This window comes from Salvelinus fontinalis, chromosome 5 (genome assembly GCF_029448725.1).
Source record: "Salvelinus fontinalis isolate EN_2023a chromosome 5, ASM2944872v1, whole genome shotgun sequence".
Classification (NCBI taxonomy): Eukaryota; Metazoa; Chordata; class Actinopteri; order Salmoniformes; family Salmonidae; genus Salvelinus; species Salvelinus fontinalis.
The window spans coordinates 54,623,445-54,642,611 of NC_074669.1; the positions used below are offsets into that span (position 1 = coordinate 54,623,445).

Below are 19,167 nucleotides of genomic sequence, written 5' to 3' on the forward strand. Positions count from 1 at the left end.
TGGATGCTCACACTCGCATGGCACCGGGCTATGAGCGCATACTGGCGACACCGTGCGCTTGACCACATAACACGGTGCCTGACCAGTACTGCACTTCTTCCGGTAAGCACGGGGAGTTGGCTCAGGTCTATCGCCTGACTACGCCAATTTCCCCGTGTTCCCCCCCCAAAACTATTTTGGGGGCTGCCTCTCGTGCCTGTTGCGCTGCCTTACCTCATACTGCTGCCACTCAGCTTTCGCTGCCTCCAGTTCTTCCTTGGGGCGGCGATATTCCCCATTCTGTGCCCAGGGTCCCTTACCGTCTAGTATCTCCTCCCAAGTCCAGGAGTCCAGAACCCTCTGCTCCTGGTTACCACGCTGCTTGGTCCTTTTTTGGTGGGTAGTTCTGTAACGGTACTTGTCCTCGTCTGATGACGAGTATGAAAGATCGGACCAATGTGCAGCGTGGTAAGTGTCCATTTTAATGAAATCTGACTGAACATGAACACTGAATGACAAAACAACAAAAGAGAATGAACGAGACTGAAACAGTTCTGTATGGGAAAAACACAGACACAGAAAACAACTACCCACAACCCATAGTGGGAAAACAGGCGACCTAAGTATGATTCTCAATCAGAGACAACGATCGACAGATGCCTCTGATTGAGAACCATACCAGGCCAAACACAGAAATAAAAACATAGAAAAACAACATAGAATGCCCACCCCAACTCACGCCCTGACCAAACCAAAATAAAGACATAAAAAAGGAACTAAGGTCAGAACGTGACAACAAGGTGAATACAAAAATGTATTGTATGCTGCTGCATAAATTATGTAATATGCCAGGGAGATATGTACACTGTAGCTAAGAAAGTAACACTAAGTGTATGTTGTGTAGTAAGCTGTTAGTAGCCCATGTGCCCCCCCCCCCCCCCCAAAAAAAAACATTTTCACTTCTTAATTTCTCCTACTGTTCTGACTTGGTTGTGCACATGTAGCCTATAACCTGTTTTTGAGCAATGTAATCATCAAATATTGTAAGAGCTTTCATTGTCTGCTTATATGCCCCCTTTATTTATCCTATGGTTCTGACTTGGTGTACATGGAGAACACTGTAAGAATGGCCCATGTTCTGAATTCTGTCGCTGTATATTTCAAAAGTGCTGAAGAAATAGTCTATTGACTAACGTCTGTCCTGGCTCGCTCATTAATGTCTTAATCGAAATTACGGATTGCCTCTTATCCACTTGCCATCCCCTTATGCCATAGTTTGTACGTCTCTATTATCAGTAGAAACCACATTTGTTTAAGCAAGTCAGCCATATCATGTTTTTTTTAAAGGCAGTAAATGAGGCTGAATGAACTGTTTCGTTGCCAGACAAGGCTCTGCTGAAAGCCAGGTGTAGCAGTGGTAAGGTGTTGGTACTCTCCTGTTGGGACAGTTTTATGTAGGCCAGTTTGTGGGCACTGTTTGTCACCGTTATGGTGCAATTAATGTATTGTTTAGTGTTTTGTGGTGGCTTTGCTGGCATTTAATATTATTTTTATTTCTTTACCTTTATTTAACCATGCAAATTATTATATTTTTTTTTGTTTCGCCACTGATTGTACTAGAATAACTCAAACTGTAGATAGGATAGTGGTGCTGATAAATTACGTTGCTGTTGGGTAATAAAGTAGGTGGCGCTAATGAGCACAATAAAGTTGCCTCGGCAGTTTAATTCAAAGTCAACTCTGATGAAATCTTAGAAGTTCTTGCAAGGGTAAAACATTACTCTCAGCAAGAAAACGTCTTTAAATTCGCTGGTAAATCCAGAAAGAGACAAAGACAGACATTGTGTCCCCTTCTTCCAGTTACAGTCAGTTACCAAGCTAATCAATTCTTCTCCTAGAAACGGCTAGGCATTAGGCAACAACTATTTTTTTTCATCCTCTCTCCTCAGACGAGTCCAATGCGTATATCTGTAGGGTTGGATCTTTACCGTACTTCCAAAGAATAAGCATTGTAAGCATATTCCCTTTAAAACGACCCTACCATTACCACAATGTATGGATGTTATTTTTTTGTTATATATGAGCTAAACAATATACGAGCTAAACATATCGTTTAGTAGCTTGTTGTTTTATGTATTTTTTCCATCCCTCCGCTCTGAAGCAATGGGAGTGGCTAGAATAACCTTCGGGTGAGCTAGTGGAGAGAACCGGAGAGCGAGAGAGGGACGGAGAAGCCTAGTTGATCGCTAACATGGCGGAGACCGTACTCTCGCTCTTCGACTACCGGGAGCCACCGACCTTGGACAGCGACGGAGAGGGAACCAAACCGGCGCCGACACCTCGGGGGTGAGGGTTTTAGTCAGTTAGTTAATTAGTAGCCATAGGTATTTTTCTGAAGTGACTGTGTGACAGCGCGAGCGAGCGAGACTGTGTGTGTGTGTGTGTTGATCTAACGCTATATTGTAGGCTCAAATGAAAGTTGTAATACATTCGTTATTAACTTATTCTGTGCGAGATATTGTGTGAGAAACCCGTATAAATTATAGTAGAATGTTCATTAGACTATAATTAATTTGTTGCTACCCACTTCACAAAGCAGCTTGATAGGTGTGTGTGTGTGTGTGTGTGTTTCCGCGCGCGCGTACGTGTGTGCGAGAACTGTACGAGCTAGCTAGCTAATTTAGCAACTTCTGTACTTGTGTAGTTAACAAATTTTTCACAAATGGGAATTGTATGGGAATTACTAGCTAACACTAGCCAACCAACGAGTTATCAAACGGTACTAGTAGATACTCTTTAAAAACAGAAGTAAACCCAATATAATATGTTCGTTTTTGCTATGGTGACTTGTTATATATGCTACTAGAGCCTCTCTCCCTCTGTGTGTGTGTGTGGTTGTGTGAGAAGAGAGAGCTCTCACACAGGGAGAAGAGAGAGCGTGAGAGAAAGGAACGAGCACTGGTGTGTGTGTGTGTGTGTGTGTGTGTGTGTGTGTGTGTGTGTGTGTGTGTGTGTGTGTGTGTGTGTGTGTGTGTGTGTGTGTGTGTGTGTGAGAGGGGGAGGGATGGGGGAGTGTGTGTGCTAGAGAGAGGGGGAGGAGTGTGTGTTGGAGAGTGTGTGCGTGACAGAGACAGTGTGTGTGTGTGTGTGTGTGTGTGTGTGTGTGTGTGTGTGTGTGTGTGTGTGTGTGTGTGTGTGTGTGTGTGTGTGTGTGAAAGAGAGGGGGGAGGGGGAGTGTGTGCTAGAGAGACGGGGATAAGTGTGTGTGTGTTGGAGAGGGAGAGTGTGTACGTGACAGAGACAGTATGTGTGTGTGTGAGAGGGAGGGGGTGCGTGTTGTGTGGAGAGACTGTGTGACAAAGAGAACAAGAGTGTTTGAGTGGAATGAGCACAGTGTGTGAGAGAGAGGGGGGAGTGTGTGGTGTGTGTGCTAGAGGGGGTGGCATGTGTGTATGAGAGTGCATGTGTGTGTGTGTGTGAGAGAGAAAGGAGGGGAGGAGTTGTGTGGTTATGCGTGTGTGTGTGTGTGTGTGTGTGTGCTTAAGAGAGGGAGGGTGTGTGTATTCATGTGTGTGTGAGAGAGGAAGAGGAGAAATGTAATAAATGTGTAGGTGGGTGTAGGGGAGAGGAAGGGGGAAAGTGAAAAGGTGTATTTTTCAGAGATTGTGTGAGAGAGAGGAGTGTGTGAGGAAAAATAAATAAGGTGTGTTTTTAGGGAGATAGTGTGTGTGTGAGGAGAGAGCTGTGAGAGAGACTGAAGGACGTGTGTGTACGTGAGGGTGAGCATATTTGTGTAATAAAGGGGGAGTTTGTGTGTGAGGGAGAGATAGAGGGGAAGTGTGTGAGAGAGGTACAGGGAAGGGAAGAGTGTGTTGCTTAGTGAGGGAGGGTGTGTGTGAGGGAGAGAGAGGGGGAGAGAGGAGTGGTATGTGTGTGAGGGACTAGTGTGTTTATGTGTAACCAAGAAATGTGTGTGTATGTGTTTGTAGAAGGGATAAAGCAAAGGGGAAGACTGTGTGTGTGAGTGAGAATGTGTTTCTGACTTTCCAGTAGTGTGTTGTCTTCAAAGTAGAAAGAATAGTTTAGGATGTAAGAGACAAATATTTTCTGGTCTCATATTTTGTTTGTGTGTGTGTGTAAGAGATTTGAGTTTTTGGTTAGTTATTTTAAACTGACAGTGAAGACTGGTGAAGAAAAGTGTGTGTGTCTGTCTTTAAGAAATGGAGGGATAGAGTGTGTTTGTGACGAAGAGAGAAGGGGAGGGTGTGTGTGTTACAGAGAGAGGGGGAGGGTGTGTGTGTTATACACACAGAGAGAGAGGGAGAGGGAGAGTGTGTGTGTGTTTAAAGGGGAGAGAGCAAGAAAAGGGAGGGTGTGTGTGAGAGAAAGAGAAGGGGAGGGTGTGTGATGGAGAGAGGGTGAGGAAGTGTGTGTGTGTGTGTGTTTGTGCGTGTGTGCGTTTTTGAAACAGAGAAGGGAGGGAGAATGAGTGTCTGTGTGTCTTGGAAAAAATAAAAAAAAGTCTGTGTGTGTGTGAGAGAGAGAATGTGTGTGTCTGTGTGTGCGTGCCTGTGTGTGTGTGTGTTTGTTCTGGAGGCAGAGGGAGAAGGGGGAGGGTGTGTGTGTGTGTGTGTGTGTGTGTGTGTGTGTGTGTGTGTGTGTGTGTGTGTGTGTGTGTGTTCTGCAGGCAGAGAGAAAAAGGGAAGGGTGTGTGTGAAAGGGGGATACAGAGACAAGGTTTGTGTGTGTGTGTGTGTGTGTGTGTGTGTGTGTGTGTGTGTGTGTGTGTTCTGCAGGCAGAGAGAAAAAGGGAAGGGTGTGTGTGAAAGGGGGATACAGAGACAAGGTTTGTGTGTGTGTGTGTGTGTGTGTGTGTGTGTGTGTGTGTGTGTGTGTGTGTGTGTGTGTGTGTGTGTGTGTGTGTGTGTGTGTGTGTGTGTGTGTGTGTGTGTGTGTGAGAGAGTGACTTAGACAAGGGCAGTGTGTTTGCTTGTGTGTAAGAGACAGAGGAAAGGAGAGTGTTTATGCATCTACTTTGTTTATGAAAGAGGGAAGGACAGTGTGTGTGGGGGGGGGCGGGGGGGGTGCGTGTAGAGAGAATGTTATCCATGGAGGAGGGAGTGTGTGTGTGGGGGGGGGTGCGTGTAGAGAGAATGTTATCCATGGAGGGGGGAGAGTGTGCGAAGAGGATTGCGTGTGAGTGTGTGCATGCTTGCCTTATGGAGACTAGTGTAGTGTGTGAGAGGATGTGTGTGTATTAAAATGTATGTGCATGCATGGGAGAAAGAGATGGTGCATGTTTTCTGGAGATTGTGTGTGTGTTAGAGAGAGAAAAGAGTCTAGGAGTGTGTATGGTGTAGATTGCGTTTGTGTGTATTTTTTCTATGTGTGTGTGTGTGCGTTTTGTGTGTGTGTGTGTGAGAGAGAGAGAGAGGGAACATGAGACTGTGGTTTGGATATTTGAGAGAGAGGGAGGGAGAGAGACAGTGAGTGTGTGTGCGCTTGAGCGAGTCTGCCTGCGTGTGTGTGTGTGTGTGTGTGTGTGTGCGCGTGTGAGCATGTGAGCTTTAGAGAGGGGGGAGGGGTGTGTGTGTCTGCGTGCATGTGAGCTTGGCTGAAGAGAGAATGTGTGTGTGCCTGTAAGCCTGAGTGTGTGTGTGTGTGTGTGTGTGTGTGTGTGTGTGTGTGTGTGTGTGTGTGTGTGTGTGTGTGTATATGTTGGTCTTGAGTGAGGACTTGTTTGTGTATTTGTGTGTGTATGTGCGTTGGCAAAGGCGGAGGGCTGTGTGTGTGAGAGTGTGTTTGTTTGTGGGAGAGAGGAGAGGGAGAGATGTGCAGGGATAGGGGAATGGAGAGAATCAATGGGAGGAAGAGAAAGGGAGTGATAGAGTGAAGGACAGATGGAATGGAGAAGAGAGACATCTGATTAGACAGTACTAGAATAGACCACACACACAATGGAATATCACCAAGAGAGACACTCCTGTGGACTTACTTCCTCAAACCTGGTTGGGTTTACGTGAACATGTCATGATAAATCGTAGAGACTGGCGGATATGACGTGGTCATAACTGGTCCCTGGTCAAAAGTAGTGCACTATATAACGTGTGGTCGTAGTGCATTGAATCATGTAGAATTCACAAACACACATAGTAGTAGACAATTTCACACTTGTCCCATCTGCTGTATTTGAAGACACATAAAGCCATCAAGGAGAAATAAGCAAAATTCCATTGGAACAAATTGGTTAGGAAATACACTATATATATATATATATATATATATACACACAATTGGTGGATTTGGCTATTTCAGCCACATCTGTTGCTGACAGGTGTATAAAATCGAGCACACAACTATGCAGTCTCCATAGACAAACATTGGCAGTAGAATGGCCTTACTGAAGAGCTCAGTGACTTTCAACATGGCACTGTCATAGGATGCCACCTTTCCAACAAGTCAGTTCGTCAAATATCTGTCCTGCCGGAGCTGCTCCAATCAGCTGTAAGTGCTGTTATTGTGAAGTGGAAAGGTCTAGGAGCAACAACGTCTCAGCCACGAAGTGGTAGGCCACACATAAGCAACATCAGCACAAGAACAGTTCGTCAGGTGATTCATGAAAGGGTTTCCATGGCCGAGCAGCCGCACACAAGCCTAAGATCACCATGCGCAATCCCAAGCGTCGGCTGCAGTGGTGTAAAGCTCACCGCCATTGGACTCTGGAGGTCCCGTGTGGCTCAATCGGTAGAACATGGCGCTGGGTTTGATTCCCACTGGGGAGCAGTATAAAAAAAGTATGAAAATGTATGCACTAACTACTGTGTACTACTGGATAAGAGCGTCTTCTAAATGACTACAATTAGAAAAAAATGTCAATTGGGCAGTGGGAACAAGTTCTCTGAAGTGGTGGATCACACTTCACCATCTGGCAGTCCGACGGACAAATCTGTGTTTGGCGGATGCCAGGTGAATGCTTCCTGCCCCAATGCATAGTGCCAACTGTAAAGTTTGGTGGAGGAGAAATAATGGTCTGGGGCTGTTTTTCATGGTTCGTGCTAGGCCCCTTAGTTCCCGTGTAGGGAAATCTTAACGCTACAGCATACAATGACATTCTAGATGATTTTGTGGCAACAGTTTGGGGAAGGCCCTTTGCTGTTTCAGCATGACATTGCCCCCGTGCACAAAGCAAGGTCCATACAGAAATGGCTTGTCGAGATCGGTGTGGAACAACTTGACTGGCCTGCATAGAACCCTGACCTCAACTCCATTGAACACCTTTGGGATGAATTGGAACGGCAACTGCGAGCCAGGCCTAATCACCCAACATCAGTACCCGACCTCACTAATGCTCTTGTGGCTGAATGGAAGCAATTCCCCGCAGCAATGTTCCAACATCTAGTGGAAAGCCTTCTCAGAAAAGTGGAGGCTGTTATAGCAGCAAAGGGGGGACCAAATCCATATTAATGCCCAATTTAATTTAATTTTGGAATGAGATGTTTGCAGAGCAGGTGTCCACATACTGTTGGTCATGTAGTGTATGTAACCTAAGTGGAGGTATTTACCAGGCTAGAAAGGCTGTGGTACTGTACTACACACACACACACTGTAAACCACTGTACTGTATGTAAATCAGTTGTTGCTAATGCCTCTTATAGCTCTACCATTACAGACCATTCTAGATAATGTTAATTACCTCACACAATGGGGAATGGGTGAAACGCATTTAAAAGAAGGCTGTTACTTTAAGAAAGAGCAACTGGGCCCAAGCTTACATGAGTGACCATGCAGACACACACACCCGAGAGTGCAGGCGCGCACACACACACGTTATCACGAGTCCAGATGGAGAGCGAGGGGCAGATCAATACAAAGACAGCGAGTCTGGTTGGTATCTCTGCTCAAAGAGTCTCTCACACACACACACACACACACACACACACACACACACACACACACACACGCGCAGTAATGAACACTTGAGAAACCAAGGCACTGTCTTCCTATGGCCTAGTTTTAAGAGCCTCCAATGTCATGTAAGGGGAAAATAGAAAGAATTACAGAAAACAGTGTGTGTGTGTGTGTGTGTGTGTAGAAAAACTGCCCTAAATCACACTGATCCAAAGCCAGTTTCTAGTGCTTGGATTTGAATGGTTACAGCTAGGATTGAGGCAAAGAAAGATTAGCTCAGATCAGCTTCTAGTGTATCCACTGCTCTTACAAGTGGCTTCACGCTATGGCTAGACTCTGCACCGTAGTCACAGATCTTGTATCAGTTTACCATCCCTGTATCCCGAATCCCTGGTAGTGGAGTGAAACTCAACACAGACCTTGGATCAGTGTCTTGTATTGTGGCTTGTGATTCACAAATGTCCCTTCAACACCAATTTACCCAGTAAGAATTTGACCCAATTCTGCCCAGTCAGCATTCAGCATTTTCCCCAAATAAACCAAAGTAATTGCAATTTTACCAATAAATAGTCTAAATCAATCAAATCATTTTTATCAATGATTCAGTTGTTATTGGTTGAAAGTAATTGGATACAGAAATTGAGACTGGTTTCCTATTGGTGATCAGTGTATTGATTGCTTTTCCTACTTGATTGATGTGAAGATTGGTCCGCCTGGGGCATTGATGAAATTGATAGAATCTCTCTCTCTCTCTCTCCCCTGTGTGTGTTCCACAGACGAGGTTGTGGGAGGAAAAGGAAGGGAACGCCAGTGAAAGTGTGCGACCGAGTCTTTGTCACAGAGGATGAGGAGGACAGCTCCGAACACAGCTACTGTCCAGGTGTGTGTTTGTCCTATATTGATGATTCTTGTGTTGACACGTGTGTGTGTAATAGTTGTGTAGTGTGTGTCCTTGTGAGTGTATGCATCCATGATTGTGTGTGTTATGGGTGGAAGAGGGGGGGGGTGTGCGTGCTGACCTATATAAATGTGTGTTTGTGTTCGTGTGTGCGACTGTGTTCGTGCGCGACTGGTGTGTGACGTGCATATGCGTTCAGGTGGGGGAAAGGTTGATGACCTTGTGTGTGTTCTTTCGTACGTGTCAGTGTGTGTGCAGTCGTGCATGTGTGTCTGTGTGCATTCGTGTGTAATCCTTTTGTACTCTTCTCTCAGGTGATGGTAAGGAGGCTGCAGAGAACAAACGACCAACACTGGATGGACCATGCTACATCAATGACCCTGCTCAGATCTGGTGAGTGTGTGTGTGTGTGTGTGTGTGTGTGTGTGATTTAATTTCATGGTGGTTTTTTTTAAGATATGTTTTTTATTTGATGACGTTTGTATTTTTTATTGTGTGTTGTAATGCGTGTAGAGTTGTGTGAGTGTGTTCTTTGTTATGTAGAATAAAAAACATTAAGGACACCTTCCTAATACTGAGTTGAGCACCCCCCCACCCCACCCACCGTACAAGGTGTCGAAAGCGTTCCACAGGGATGCTGGCCCATGTTGACTCCAATGCTTCCCACAGTTGTGTCAAGTTGGCTGGATGTCCTTTTGGGTGGTGGATCCTTCTTCATACACACAGGAAACTGTTGAGAGTGAAAAACCCAGCAGCATTGCAGCTCTTGACACAAACCGGTGCGCCTGGCACCTACTACCATACCCCTGTCAAAGGCAATCTTTTGTCTTGCCCATTCTCCCTCTGAATGGCAGACATACACAATCCATGTCTCAATTGTCTCAAGGCTTAAAAATCATTCTTTAACCTGTCTCCTCCCCTTCATCCATTCTGATTGAAGTGGATTTAACAAGTGACATCCAATATGGGATCAAAGCTGTCACCTGGTCAGTCTCATGGAAAGAGCAGGTGTTCCTAATGTTTAGTATTGTTGTGCTGTTTTGCATGGGGTAGCTGTGTGTGTGTGTTGCAGTGTGTAATTGAAAGTGTGTGTGTTAGCTGCTATTTTTGCTGATTTTGTATGCATAGGTCCACGTGTGCTGATCTAGCTCCCTCCATCCCCTTCTCGCTCTCCCTCCCTATCTCCCCCCCACACCTCTCTTCCTCCCTCCCCCCTTTCAGCAGTGGGTCTTTAGAGCTGGGTGAGGAGGGATCCAGCGGGGGCAGGGGGGCGGCGGTGATGTACCCCCCTCCTCCAAACTGCCGCATCCGCGAGGTACACTGTGGGAGCCAGGTGCGTCTGGTCGTCATAGCGATCCGAGACATCACCAAGGGAGAGGAGATCACCGTTGACTACAGCCTGACCGAGTGGGGAGATAACACTATGGTGAGTAACCATGGAGACATACATGTGAGAGCTTAAGTAACTGTTGCCACGGTGAGTAACCATGAGGACGTACCTGTTAGAGCCTAAGTAACTGTAGCCATAGTGATGGCTGGTACAGATATAACCTGGGATATAGTTGAAGTCAAATGCAGTTTACCCATCTTTCTATTTGGTGAATAGTGCTTTCAACGAGCGACTTACATTTCACATGTCACATGCAGTGAGCCAAATAACTACAAAATAGTTACATTTTGAAATCGACAATATGCCACAATATCCATGATTTGTGTTATCCGAGGCAAATTGTAAGTACTGAAACTAGAGATTGGATCACGTGCAACACATTTCTGCGCTGTTTACTTTTACTCTGGTTAAATAATCCTCTTTTTCCTCACATAAATTGTTGAGTAATTTGTGTTGGGCCATAATACATGGGTATCTGGGTATTTTCACCTTGGCTGACTACTGTATTTGACTGATTATAGTATCTAGCGCTTTTTGAGTACTACTGTTTTTGGTTTGACCGTCTGATTGACAGCACTGGGTGATAACAATGGATGTTAATGGAGCCTATATTCCTCCAGGGTTTCCGTGGTACTGTGTCTCCAGGGAGATATGAGTGTCTCTCAGACCCTGAGAACAACAGTATCAAAAAGGTAAGAAAAGACACCTGTTGCCTACATACGCCTACTATGTTTATACAACACTTAATACTATACTGATGTGCGTGTTTTATATGTCTACATTCCATACACCTGTCTGCTATAGCCTCAACTCACTTTCCTTATAAGATTCAAAGCGTTGTTATAAACTAGTGTTGCTCACTCAACGTTCTAAATGGGCACTCCTCATTCACACACCCACAGTTGACAGACACTCTAAACCAGTGGTTCTCAACCCTGGTCCTGGGGAACCAAAGGAGTGCACCTTTTAGTTTTTGCCTTAGCACTACACAGCTGATTCAAATGATCAACTCATCATCAATGCTTCAAGCTTTGATGATTTGAATCAGGTGTGCAGTGCTAAGGAAAAACGAAAATGTGCACCCCTTTGGTTCCCCAGGACCAGGGTTGAGAACCACTGCTCTAAACAGTCGGTCTTATGTCACTTGTCTGTACTCTACTCACACAACTGGCTCAAACACTACTCTTCTCTCGCTCTCAGGAGGAAGAGTCCGTGCCCCCCTCTCTCTCAGCCCAGGACTACCTCACCCCTTCCTGGCCCCTTTCCCCCTCTTCCTCCCCCCTCTCCCACTCCAATGCCAGCGACTCGGATCCCCAGAATGAGGTGGGTGAGGACGGGAGTCAGAGACGCACACCTCGCCGCCGCAAACGCCGCCGGACCACCACCCCCTCCAAAAAGAGGACCACCCCTCACCGGACGTCCCCGGGCCGCCCCCCCCTCTCCACTTCATACCGCCCCCTCACCTTCTCCCCCCCTCCCTCCTCCTCCTCCACCTCTTCTCGCCCTTCTCTGTTCAAATCCCCTGCTCCGTTGGGACCAAACACGACGGCGAACATCAGTATTAACATCGCCAGGGGGGTCGGCATGGGCGTGCCCCCCCAGAAGCTGAGCTGCGCTTACTGCGGGCGCCACTTCCGCTCACTGGGGCGCCACCTGGACAAGCACCACCCCAACCAACCCGAGATCCGCGCCGCGCTTATCGAGCGCTTTATGCCCCACCTGGCGGCCGCGCACGCCGCACACCACGCTCAGTCCGAGCAGCAACCTCGGACATCGACGGCATCAGGAGCGGAGCAAAATTCACACAAGCCACCACAGGGTGGCGCCGCAGCCGCCGCGCTCTCCCTGTCTCCTCAACGTCCATCCGCCACCACCGCCCAGTCCCCTTCCTCCGCCGTCGGGAGAAACTCCTCCCCCCTGGTGTTGACTCCGCCCCGAGGACGCAGTGCCGTGGCCGTGTCCGTTCTGAAGAGAAGCCCGCCTCCGGTGGCTGTGACCCCGCCCAGAAAGGCGGGACTGCGCAAAGTGAAGAAGGAAAAAGAGGAGGAGGAAGAGAACGACCTGGTGGAAGTGGAGGTGGTGAGGCCCAAAGAAGAGGCAGAGGCGGCTTGTCCCCACGTCTTTCAGCAGACGCCCAAAGAGGTGGAGCGGCTGCCTAAAGAGGATGAAAATGAAGAAGAGGAGGAGGAGAGCGGAATGATGGAAGACGACAGTGGAGCGGAGGAGAAGGAGAAGGAGTTGTTGAGGTGAGTGCTGTGGGTGGGTGGGGGGTTGGTACTCCTTTAAAGGGCTAGTTCACCTAAATGACATTCACCTCATCAAATGGATCGTGACAAAGTAGTTGATGTATCAGCAAAGTGCCAGCAAACTGAACTGTTGCTTAGATTCTGCATTGGTGGATGTAAAACAGTAGGAATGCTCAAATTAGATTACTAAAATCAATCAACTGAGACTGACTTAAAAGTAACTTCAAACTGCTAATGTGATGTTATCATTATAATAAAGGTAATGAGGATAGTAGATTCTTAGAATTTTTTTCCCCCTGTTGTATTGTGCGTTGAATAAATGAATAACTGACAACTACAATTGAAACTAATCTCTCCCTCTCCCCCTCTCTCTTTCTCTTCTTCCCTCCCTCTCCCTCAGTTTGGGCCGTCTCCACATGCTACCCCTCCTCTCCTCCCTGTCTTCCCTGGTTCTCTACCTCCGCAGGCTCCAGCACTCTGCCTTTCTCTCCCTGTCCCGCCAGCTCCAATCCGCCGAGGCCTGGCGCCTACTGTGCCACTCCTCCCTCGCCCTGCTCATCCTCTACAACCGTCGCCGCGAGTGCGAGGTCTCCAAACTGGTCATAGCCGAATACCGCGCCCGTGTCACCCCCCAGTGCCCCGTGCCGGTGCCCCCCGGCGCCCCGCCCGCCCTCACACCCCTGGAGGCATCGCTTTCGCCCTTTGAGCGTCTCGTGCTTCCGCATTTGCCTCGAGTAGGTGTCCAGGGCAAACGAGGAAGAGTCCAGCCTCTTATCCTGCCACCGCACTGCGAGCCGTGTCTGGAACTCCTCCTCCAGACCAGGCAAGATGTCGGCGTCGATCCCCAGAACCCGTACGTCTTCGCCCGGCCGTACCACTCTCCAGCCACCCCCCTCCGGGGCACCGACCTCCTCCGGAGCCTGGCCCGCTCCAGCGGCACCCGGAACCCCCGCGCCCTCACCCAGACGCGCGTCCGGCGCCAGGTCGCCATCTTGACGCAGCTGCTATTGCTCGGCGAGGGGGAGGAGCCAGGACAGCCGGGTGGGTACGCCATAGAGCGCCTGGAACACTTCCTGGAGCGCGAGTACCATGTGACACAGAGCTGCGGCGGGATTGGCCAGGACCCGGGGCTGATGGGTAGAGTGGGGCGCGTGGTGCTGTGCGGGGAGAGAGACGGCGTGCTGTTCCGGGGGATGAGCCTCCACCACATCTGTCTGGAGCTTGACGGTAAGGAGACACTGAGGATTGACATATACGTCAGACCTGACTAGTCAAGCTAGAAGTGGAGTTATTTTTCTCTCCTTTACTGTGTATCAAGTGCGCTTGATTCAACCTGCTTGATATAATGGAACAAAGCACGATGACCGTTAGAGAAAGGTTAGCTGTAGGTCAAACCGATCGGAAGTTTTCGTGAGAAGACCGATTTTCCAGATGTCTCATGGTCTGACAAACACCACTCTGGCTCTGCCACCTGTCACCGCAGATGCGGAAGTGCGACATCAGCGGATGCGGTGGTTTTAAAAAGTTCTCTCTAGCTTAAACTGACATTTTGATGGGGATTTTTTCATTATGTTACTTAGATTGACGCAGCAATGCGCCAATCGACTCTAGGGGGTTAAACAGTTTAGAGTCGTCTCACAATGATTGTTCATTTTGGACTGCCCTTTAGTATGATGAGGACCAGCACTGTAGTTAAAGTTGAGAAACATGTACATGTATTTGACCCTTCTCTTTCTCCCCCTACAGTGATGTCAGGCAACTCGGCCGACTCGTACTCGGACGGCGACTCTGACGGTGAAGGGGGGAAGGAGAAGGGTGAGGTGGCCCCTCCCAGCCTGCTGATGGTGAGGAAGGGCAGGACCAACGGCAGGACGCCGCGTGCCAGGAAACTCAAGGTCACGCCCTCCTCCGCATTGCCCCTCTCCCCCTCGCTCCCCGGCCGCAGGAGAGGCTCAGGTGGGCCCAAATCAGGTGTGTGTGTTCACACTCCAAAGACATGTCTACACAGATCCACCCGTGTGTACTAACCCACACTCTCCCCGCACAGGCAAACGCGGCGTCCTCAAGCGCCCGTGGTCAGACGCGGAGCGCGCCGCCGTGGAGGAGCACCTGACCTCCAACATCGCCGAGCTGCGCGTGCCCGCCAAGGCCGACTGCGAACGCTGCCTTCAGAGCTGCCCGCTGCTGGTCACCAACCGGCGCGACTGGCGGGCCATCAAATTCTACTGTCACAACCGCATCCAGCTGCTCAAGAAGAACCAGCGGCGCGAGGACGATGGGACGCCAATCATGGTGTGCTGAGAAGACTGACGGACAGACTGAGAGATTGATGGACGGACACGACAACAGCTCCACAGTATCCACACTTGCGTACTACATAGAATGAAGGAAGCCAAAACAGAGGAGTGGTCAACTCCGTAACGTTACAGCAGTGCTGATGGTCAACTCTGTAGTGCAACAGAGTTGACGCTTAAGGAAGCAATGTAGTGGGCGTGTGTTCGAAGTGGTACGCTAATGTGGGTATTGGAACATAGCCTACATGTCATTAAGCAGGTTTCCATCCAACCTTTTAATGCAAGAAAAGTCCATGTCGGGTCAAAAATGTCCCGACAGGCCTGATGGAAACAGAAAATTTTCCAAATGTCAACAAAACAAAATACGCGAGACAAGGTGGGATCTTTTTGTGTGGGTAAAATGAAGTACACGAGAAATGTCGGTGGGAAATGCTTTTATGGGCAAATATTGATATAAAACCATCATATCGAAAGTGCAAGGTGATGAGCTTGATGCTACTTTACAAGAAATATCCAGGGTTTTATTCTGGTGAAATGATCGATGCTTGGCTGCCATTTGACAAATGAAAATAATCTCACTCTTTTGGCCATAATATTCTCATCATGTAGGCTATATGTGCGCCTGCGCTATTTTCCAATACCAGACTGGGCAGACTCGTCGCAATATAAAAACACTTTTTGTGAGAAACCCATCCGTAGAGTTGAAAATTTGATGGAAACCCATTTAACTTTATTTTATTTTATTCGGTACACGGGAATTTAACAGCAAAAGGTATTTTATGTGCACTACGTCACCAAGCACAGTCGATTTGATGGAATCATTTCTGGTGGGGAAAATGCGCATATTGTTTTGATGCAGATTTTTGAATATCTGTCACCAATTAGATGGAAACCTAGCTATTGATACCCTTATATATAGTCCTCTGAGACAAAGCGAGGAAGAGACAGGGAGTGAGAAAAGGAGTAACTGTGTAGGAGTGGCCACAACCTGTGTAGTATACAGTGTATATGGACATGTTCGTTTTGTTCTCTCTCCAAAACGAGACGAACAATGTTAATGATGGTAACATTATAATGATGTTAATGATAACACACCACAGATTGTTGTATTCAGATTTTCTGGACTCCAGTGTTTCATGGGTGTTTGAAACACTCAAGTGTTGTAGGGACGTTTCTGAACACAAAAAAGCTTGACACTGTTAAGAGTTTGGCGCTGTAGTGTGTGTATTTCTAGTGCTGAGAAGATGTTATAGGGTCTCCCAACACCCAGTCCTGGAGAGTGCATGCTTTAGTTCCAGCCCAGCACTAACTCACCTGATCAAACTAGACCTGATTGAAAGACCATGGTTAGTTCATTACTTAAAACGGGTGTGTTAATAGTGCTGGGCCGGAGCAAAAGCCTGCACCCCAGGCTAGAGAGACCCTGGGTTGGGGGTTGGACGCCACCATCAATGTGTTGTGAAGTTTATTTTTGGAGTACCTAAGACACTATAGTCAGCTTGGGGCTTTTCCGCTCCCTTCAAAATTGACACTACAAGACAGCAGTTGAATACTGCTTTTGCCTAAAATACACTAAGTATATTCTTGTTGGCATCTTTTCTTTTTTTTTTTTGAGCCTGTTGCACATGCGTTTTCTTAAAAGCGGTTTAAAAAGGTGCATTAGCCCGTCGGGCCATAATTCTGCGAAGTGCAGAGTTCCGTATTTAACTTCTTTTATGTTGCTAAGTGATTTTTGGGGGGCATTTTTCAAAAGAGTGAGCATAGCTGAATACTATGCCACGTTATATTTTTTTTTTTACATGCAGTGTTGTTGCGTCGTTTGTTGATCGTTTTGTCTTTTCAGACTGACCAGTGTAGCTCCAGTCTTTTTTAAGCTACTCTAGTCTCTATGGTTCATTGCAGTTAGATGATGGGCTGCTTGTAACTCTAGTCCAGGATGTTAGTGTGGTTTGCTAACTCTTAGGCCGGCATTCAATCCGAACATTAGTAGATTTGCGTTATAGCGCGCTTGACATTTTAAAAGTAATTTCCGATTAAGCCAACACGTGCAGAGTTTACCATGCACGCGGGCTCTACGAACGCGGGAACATTGCCTTTTAAAAAGTGCATAGCTGACGAAGCGCGGTCGGGTTGAATCACGGCCGGAGCCTTCTCAGCTGTAGCAAGTCGCACTAACGCCCCGGACCAGAGCTAGGTTTCTTTGTAGGTTAATCAGAGCGCCAAGTAACCCGACATCTTGTCTTATTGGAGTAAAACCACACAACGCCTCTCGACAGATAGTTGAATTCATTTAACATAATCACATATAATCGTACATTGTTTCACGCTATCATCTTGCCAGTTTCAGTGTACATAAAAAAAATATGATCATTACGTAAACTGGTTAGTTTGTGCTATCCGTAGCTTATTTGTTCATTTGCGAGTTGGTATTGTACATAGGCCTATGGTTTTGTAAATATTCACAGAAACACATAAAGGGGGAATAAAACTACACAATGGCTTGGTTTGTTTGTGTTATGTTTTATATAAGTCTGATGAAAAGTTCAAGTCATATTTCTGAAATATGACTCTTTCAATGTACTAATAATTGGGTTTGTGTCCCAATATTATATTATTTCTCCTGAAGCGTACACTTGTTTACTACTTACCACAAATCTAAAAACATTGAATTGGTGGATGCATGGGCTAGTGGCAGTTTCCTAAATATTTATTTTCAAATTTACTTTTAATCATGAAGGAAAGTGAACAGGTGCACACTTTGGGAGGAAGAAGAGATAATTGGGACAAAGTCCAAAATGTTAACTTCCCCAGTAAATCCCATTGGTGGAGTGCTTTATTTTTCCACACCATACAGTTCACTAACTAGACCACCAGATGGGAGTGTTGCCCTGGAATCAAACAGAACTAGACCTGCATTCATAAAGCATCTGAGTGCTGAGCTAGGATCAGGTCCCCCCCATATCCCATGTAATTGTATTCATTATGATGTAAACAGCTAAACTGACCCTAGAACAGCATAGCTGCTCTAGGGTTTATGAATATGGGCCCTTAGGATAGTATACTATCTTACCAGGTATTAACTTCAGCAACAAAATAAAGATGAATCCAGATGAAAGGCTTTATGTTATATAATACTTCCAGCAAAAAATCTTACACCAAGGGGGCACGATTCAAATGTATGACCTTTGGGTACCTATCTTATGGTCTAGTCCACTGCATCAGCAGGGGTGAGTGAACCAGTCTTTTTTTTTTTACTCATATTTCAAACCGGGAACATTGTGCTACAAAGCTGAATTTCCACGATACGGATTGAATGGAGACCTTTGAAATGTATACTGTTAGATTAGAAATATTATTAGTTAAGAATGTTAGGTAAGGTTGTAAACAAAAGTTGCAACCTGGATACGAACTGGCAACCTTGCAGGTCGCTCCTGCCACCTGTAAGGCCTTTTCTTTTTTATATATTTTTTTACCCATAAACTCCTAAGTGCTGCCCACTGAGCTTTCATCCAACAAATTACATTAGATCTGCCCATGAGGCTGAGCTTCCCTCAGAACAAGATTGAGGCCTGGGGGTGTATTCATTATACCAATTCTGTTGAAAAACATTTCCTAAATGGAAGAAAACCTAACGAAACGGGGCGGGACCTAACCTGAATTTAACCAATATAAACTCTTGTTTTGCTCTGTTTGCTTCCGTTTGGTTCTTAAATGGTAAACTGTTGAATACGCCCCCAGGATTCAATCCAAGACCTGTTATAGAGCAGCAGGAATGAAACTCCTACTTCGCTAGACTCATTCTCGTCATCAGGAAAATTCTATTTATGGGGGTGGAATCGTAAAATGTATATGTAAGGTAGTAAAAAGAAATATAGCTAGTTGTGCTAGAAATGCTATAGATAAAATAAGTAGCATGTCGTTTTTAAATGTGTGTACCCAATTGAGAAAAGGCCGAATTAATATTTCCACCATTCCTTGTGTCTTCTCTCCTCACCTCCTCAAAAGCATTGGAGGGAAAGATCCAAGATCCGTCTGATTCTTCTCAGGCATTGCAGTTTGTACGGAGCCTAGCAGGCTGTTCAGAAAGGCAGCCCAATATTGATCTCCCCCCCCCCCCGCTAATTGGTCTTTTGATGATCTCATGTAATTGGTCAAAAGATTAATTAGTGGGTAAAAAAAGATCATAATTGGGCTGTCTGTGTGAGCACAGCCTAATTGTTTAAAAATGTCTGTTCAACTGGCTTAACCTAACCCCGTTTCCTTTATCTAGTCCCTTACCCTCAAGAGCAGAGGGAGCAAAGAGTCATGACATTCTATGGAATCTTCACCTGTAATTAGTGCTTATGACATTCCACGGAATCTTTACTTCTTTCAGTTTCTCAAATTTCTGTAAGAGCTCCAAAGCGAAAAATACCAACATTACTACAAATTTACCAGCTTAAGTCAACTTGT

At 46.5% G+C, this 19,167-nt stretch overlaps 1 protein-coding gene across 3 annotated transcripts; it reads left to right on the forward strand.

The window, feature by feature from the left end:
* Nucleotides 1–2,105: 2,105 nt before the first annotated feature.
* Nucleotides 2,106–17,215, forward strand: LOC129855855 (uncharacterized). Of its 3 annotated transcripts, none has more exons than XM_055923922.1 (9): nucleotides 2,106–2,325; nucleotides 8,664–8,767; nucleotides 9,100–9,178; nucleotides 10,010–10,211; nucleotides 10,796–10,867; nucleotides 11,376–12,421; nucleotides 12,822–13,648; nucleotides 14,168–14,392; nucleotides 14,469–17,215. In XM_055923922.1, exons 1-9 carry the CDS (start codon nucleotides 2,231–2,233, stop codon nucleotides 14,720–14,722), a joined length of 2,904 nt encoding a protein of 967 aa, XP_055779897.1. In that variant the 5' UTR covers nucleotides 2,106–2,230; the 3' UTR covers nucleotides 14,723–17,215. The 3 variants fall into 3 exon arrangements, with proteins under 3 accessions (XP_055779897.1, XP_055779898.1, XP_055779896.1); XM_055923923.1 differs by having other exon boundaries at nucleotides 2,108–2,325; nucleotides 10,007–10,211; nucleotides 14,168–14,377; XM_055923921.1 differs by having other exon boundaries at nucleotides 2,112–2,325; nucleotides 10,007–10,211.
* Nucleotides 17,216–19,167: the final 1,952 nt, after the last annotated feature.

Excerpts from the sequence above, each read along its gene's own strand:
- LOC129855855 (XM_055923921.1), top strand. The coding sequence starts at position 2,231 with ATGGCGGAGACCGTACTCTCGCTCTTCGACTACCGGGAGCCACCGACC. Across the intron at positions 9,179-10,006 it reads AATGACCCTGCTCAGATCTG|CAGTGGGTCTTTAGAGCTGG; the intron begins GTGAGTGTGTGT and ends CCCCCCTTTCAG. Across the intron at positions 10,212-10,795 it reads AGTGGGGAGATAACACTATG|GGTTTCCGTGGTACTGTGTC; the intron begins GTGAGTAACCAT and ends ATATTCCTCCAG.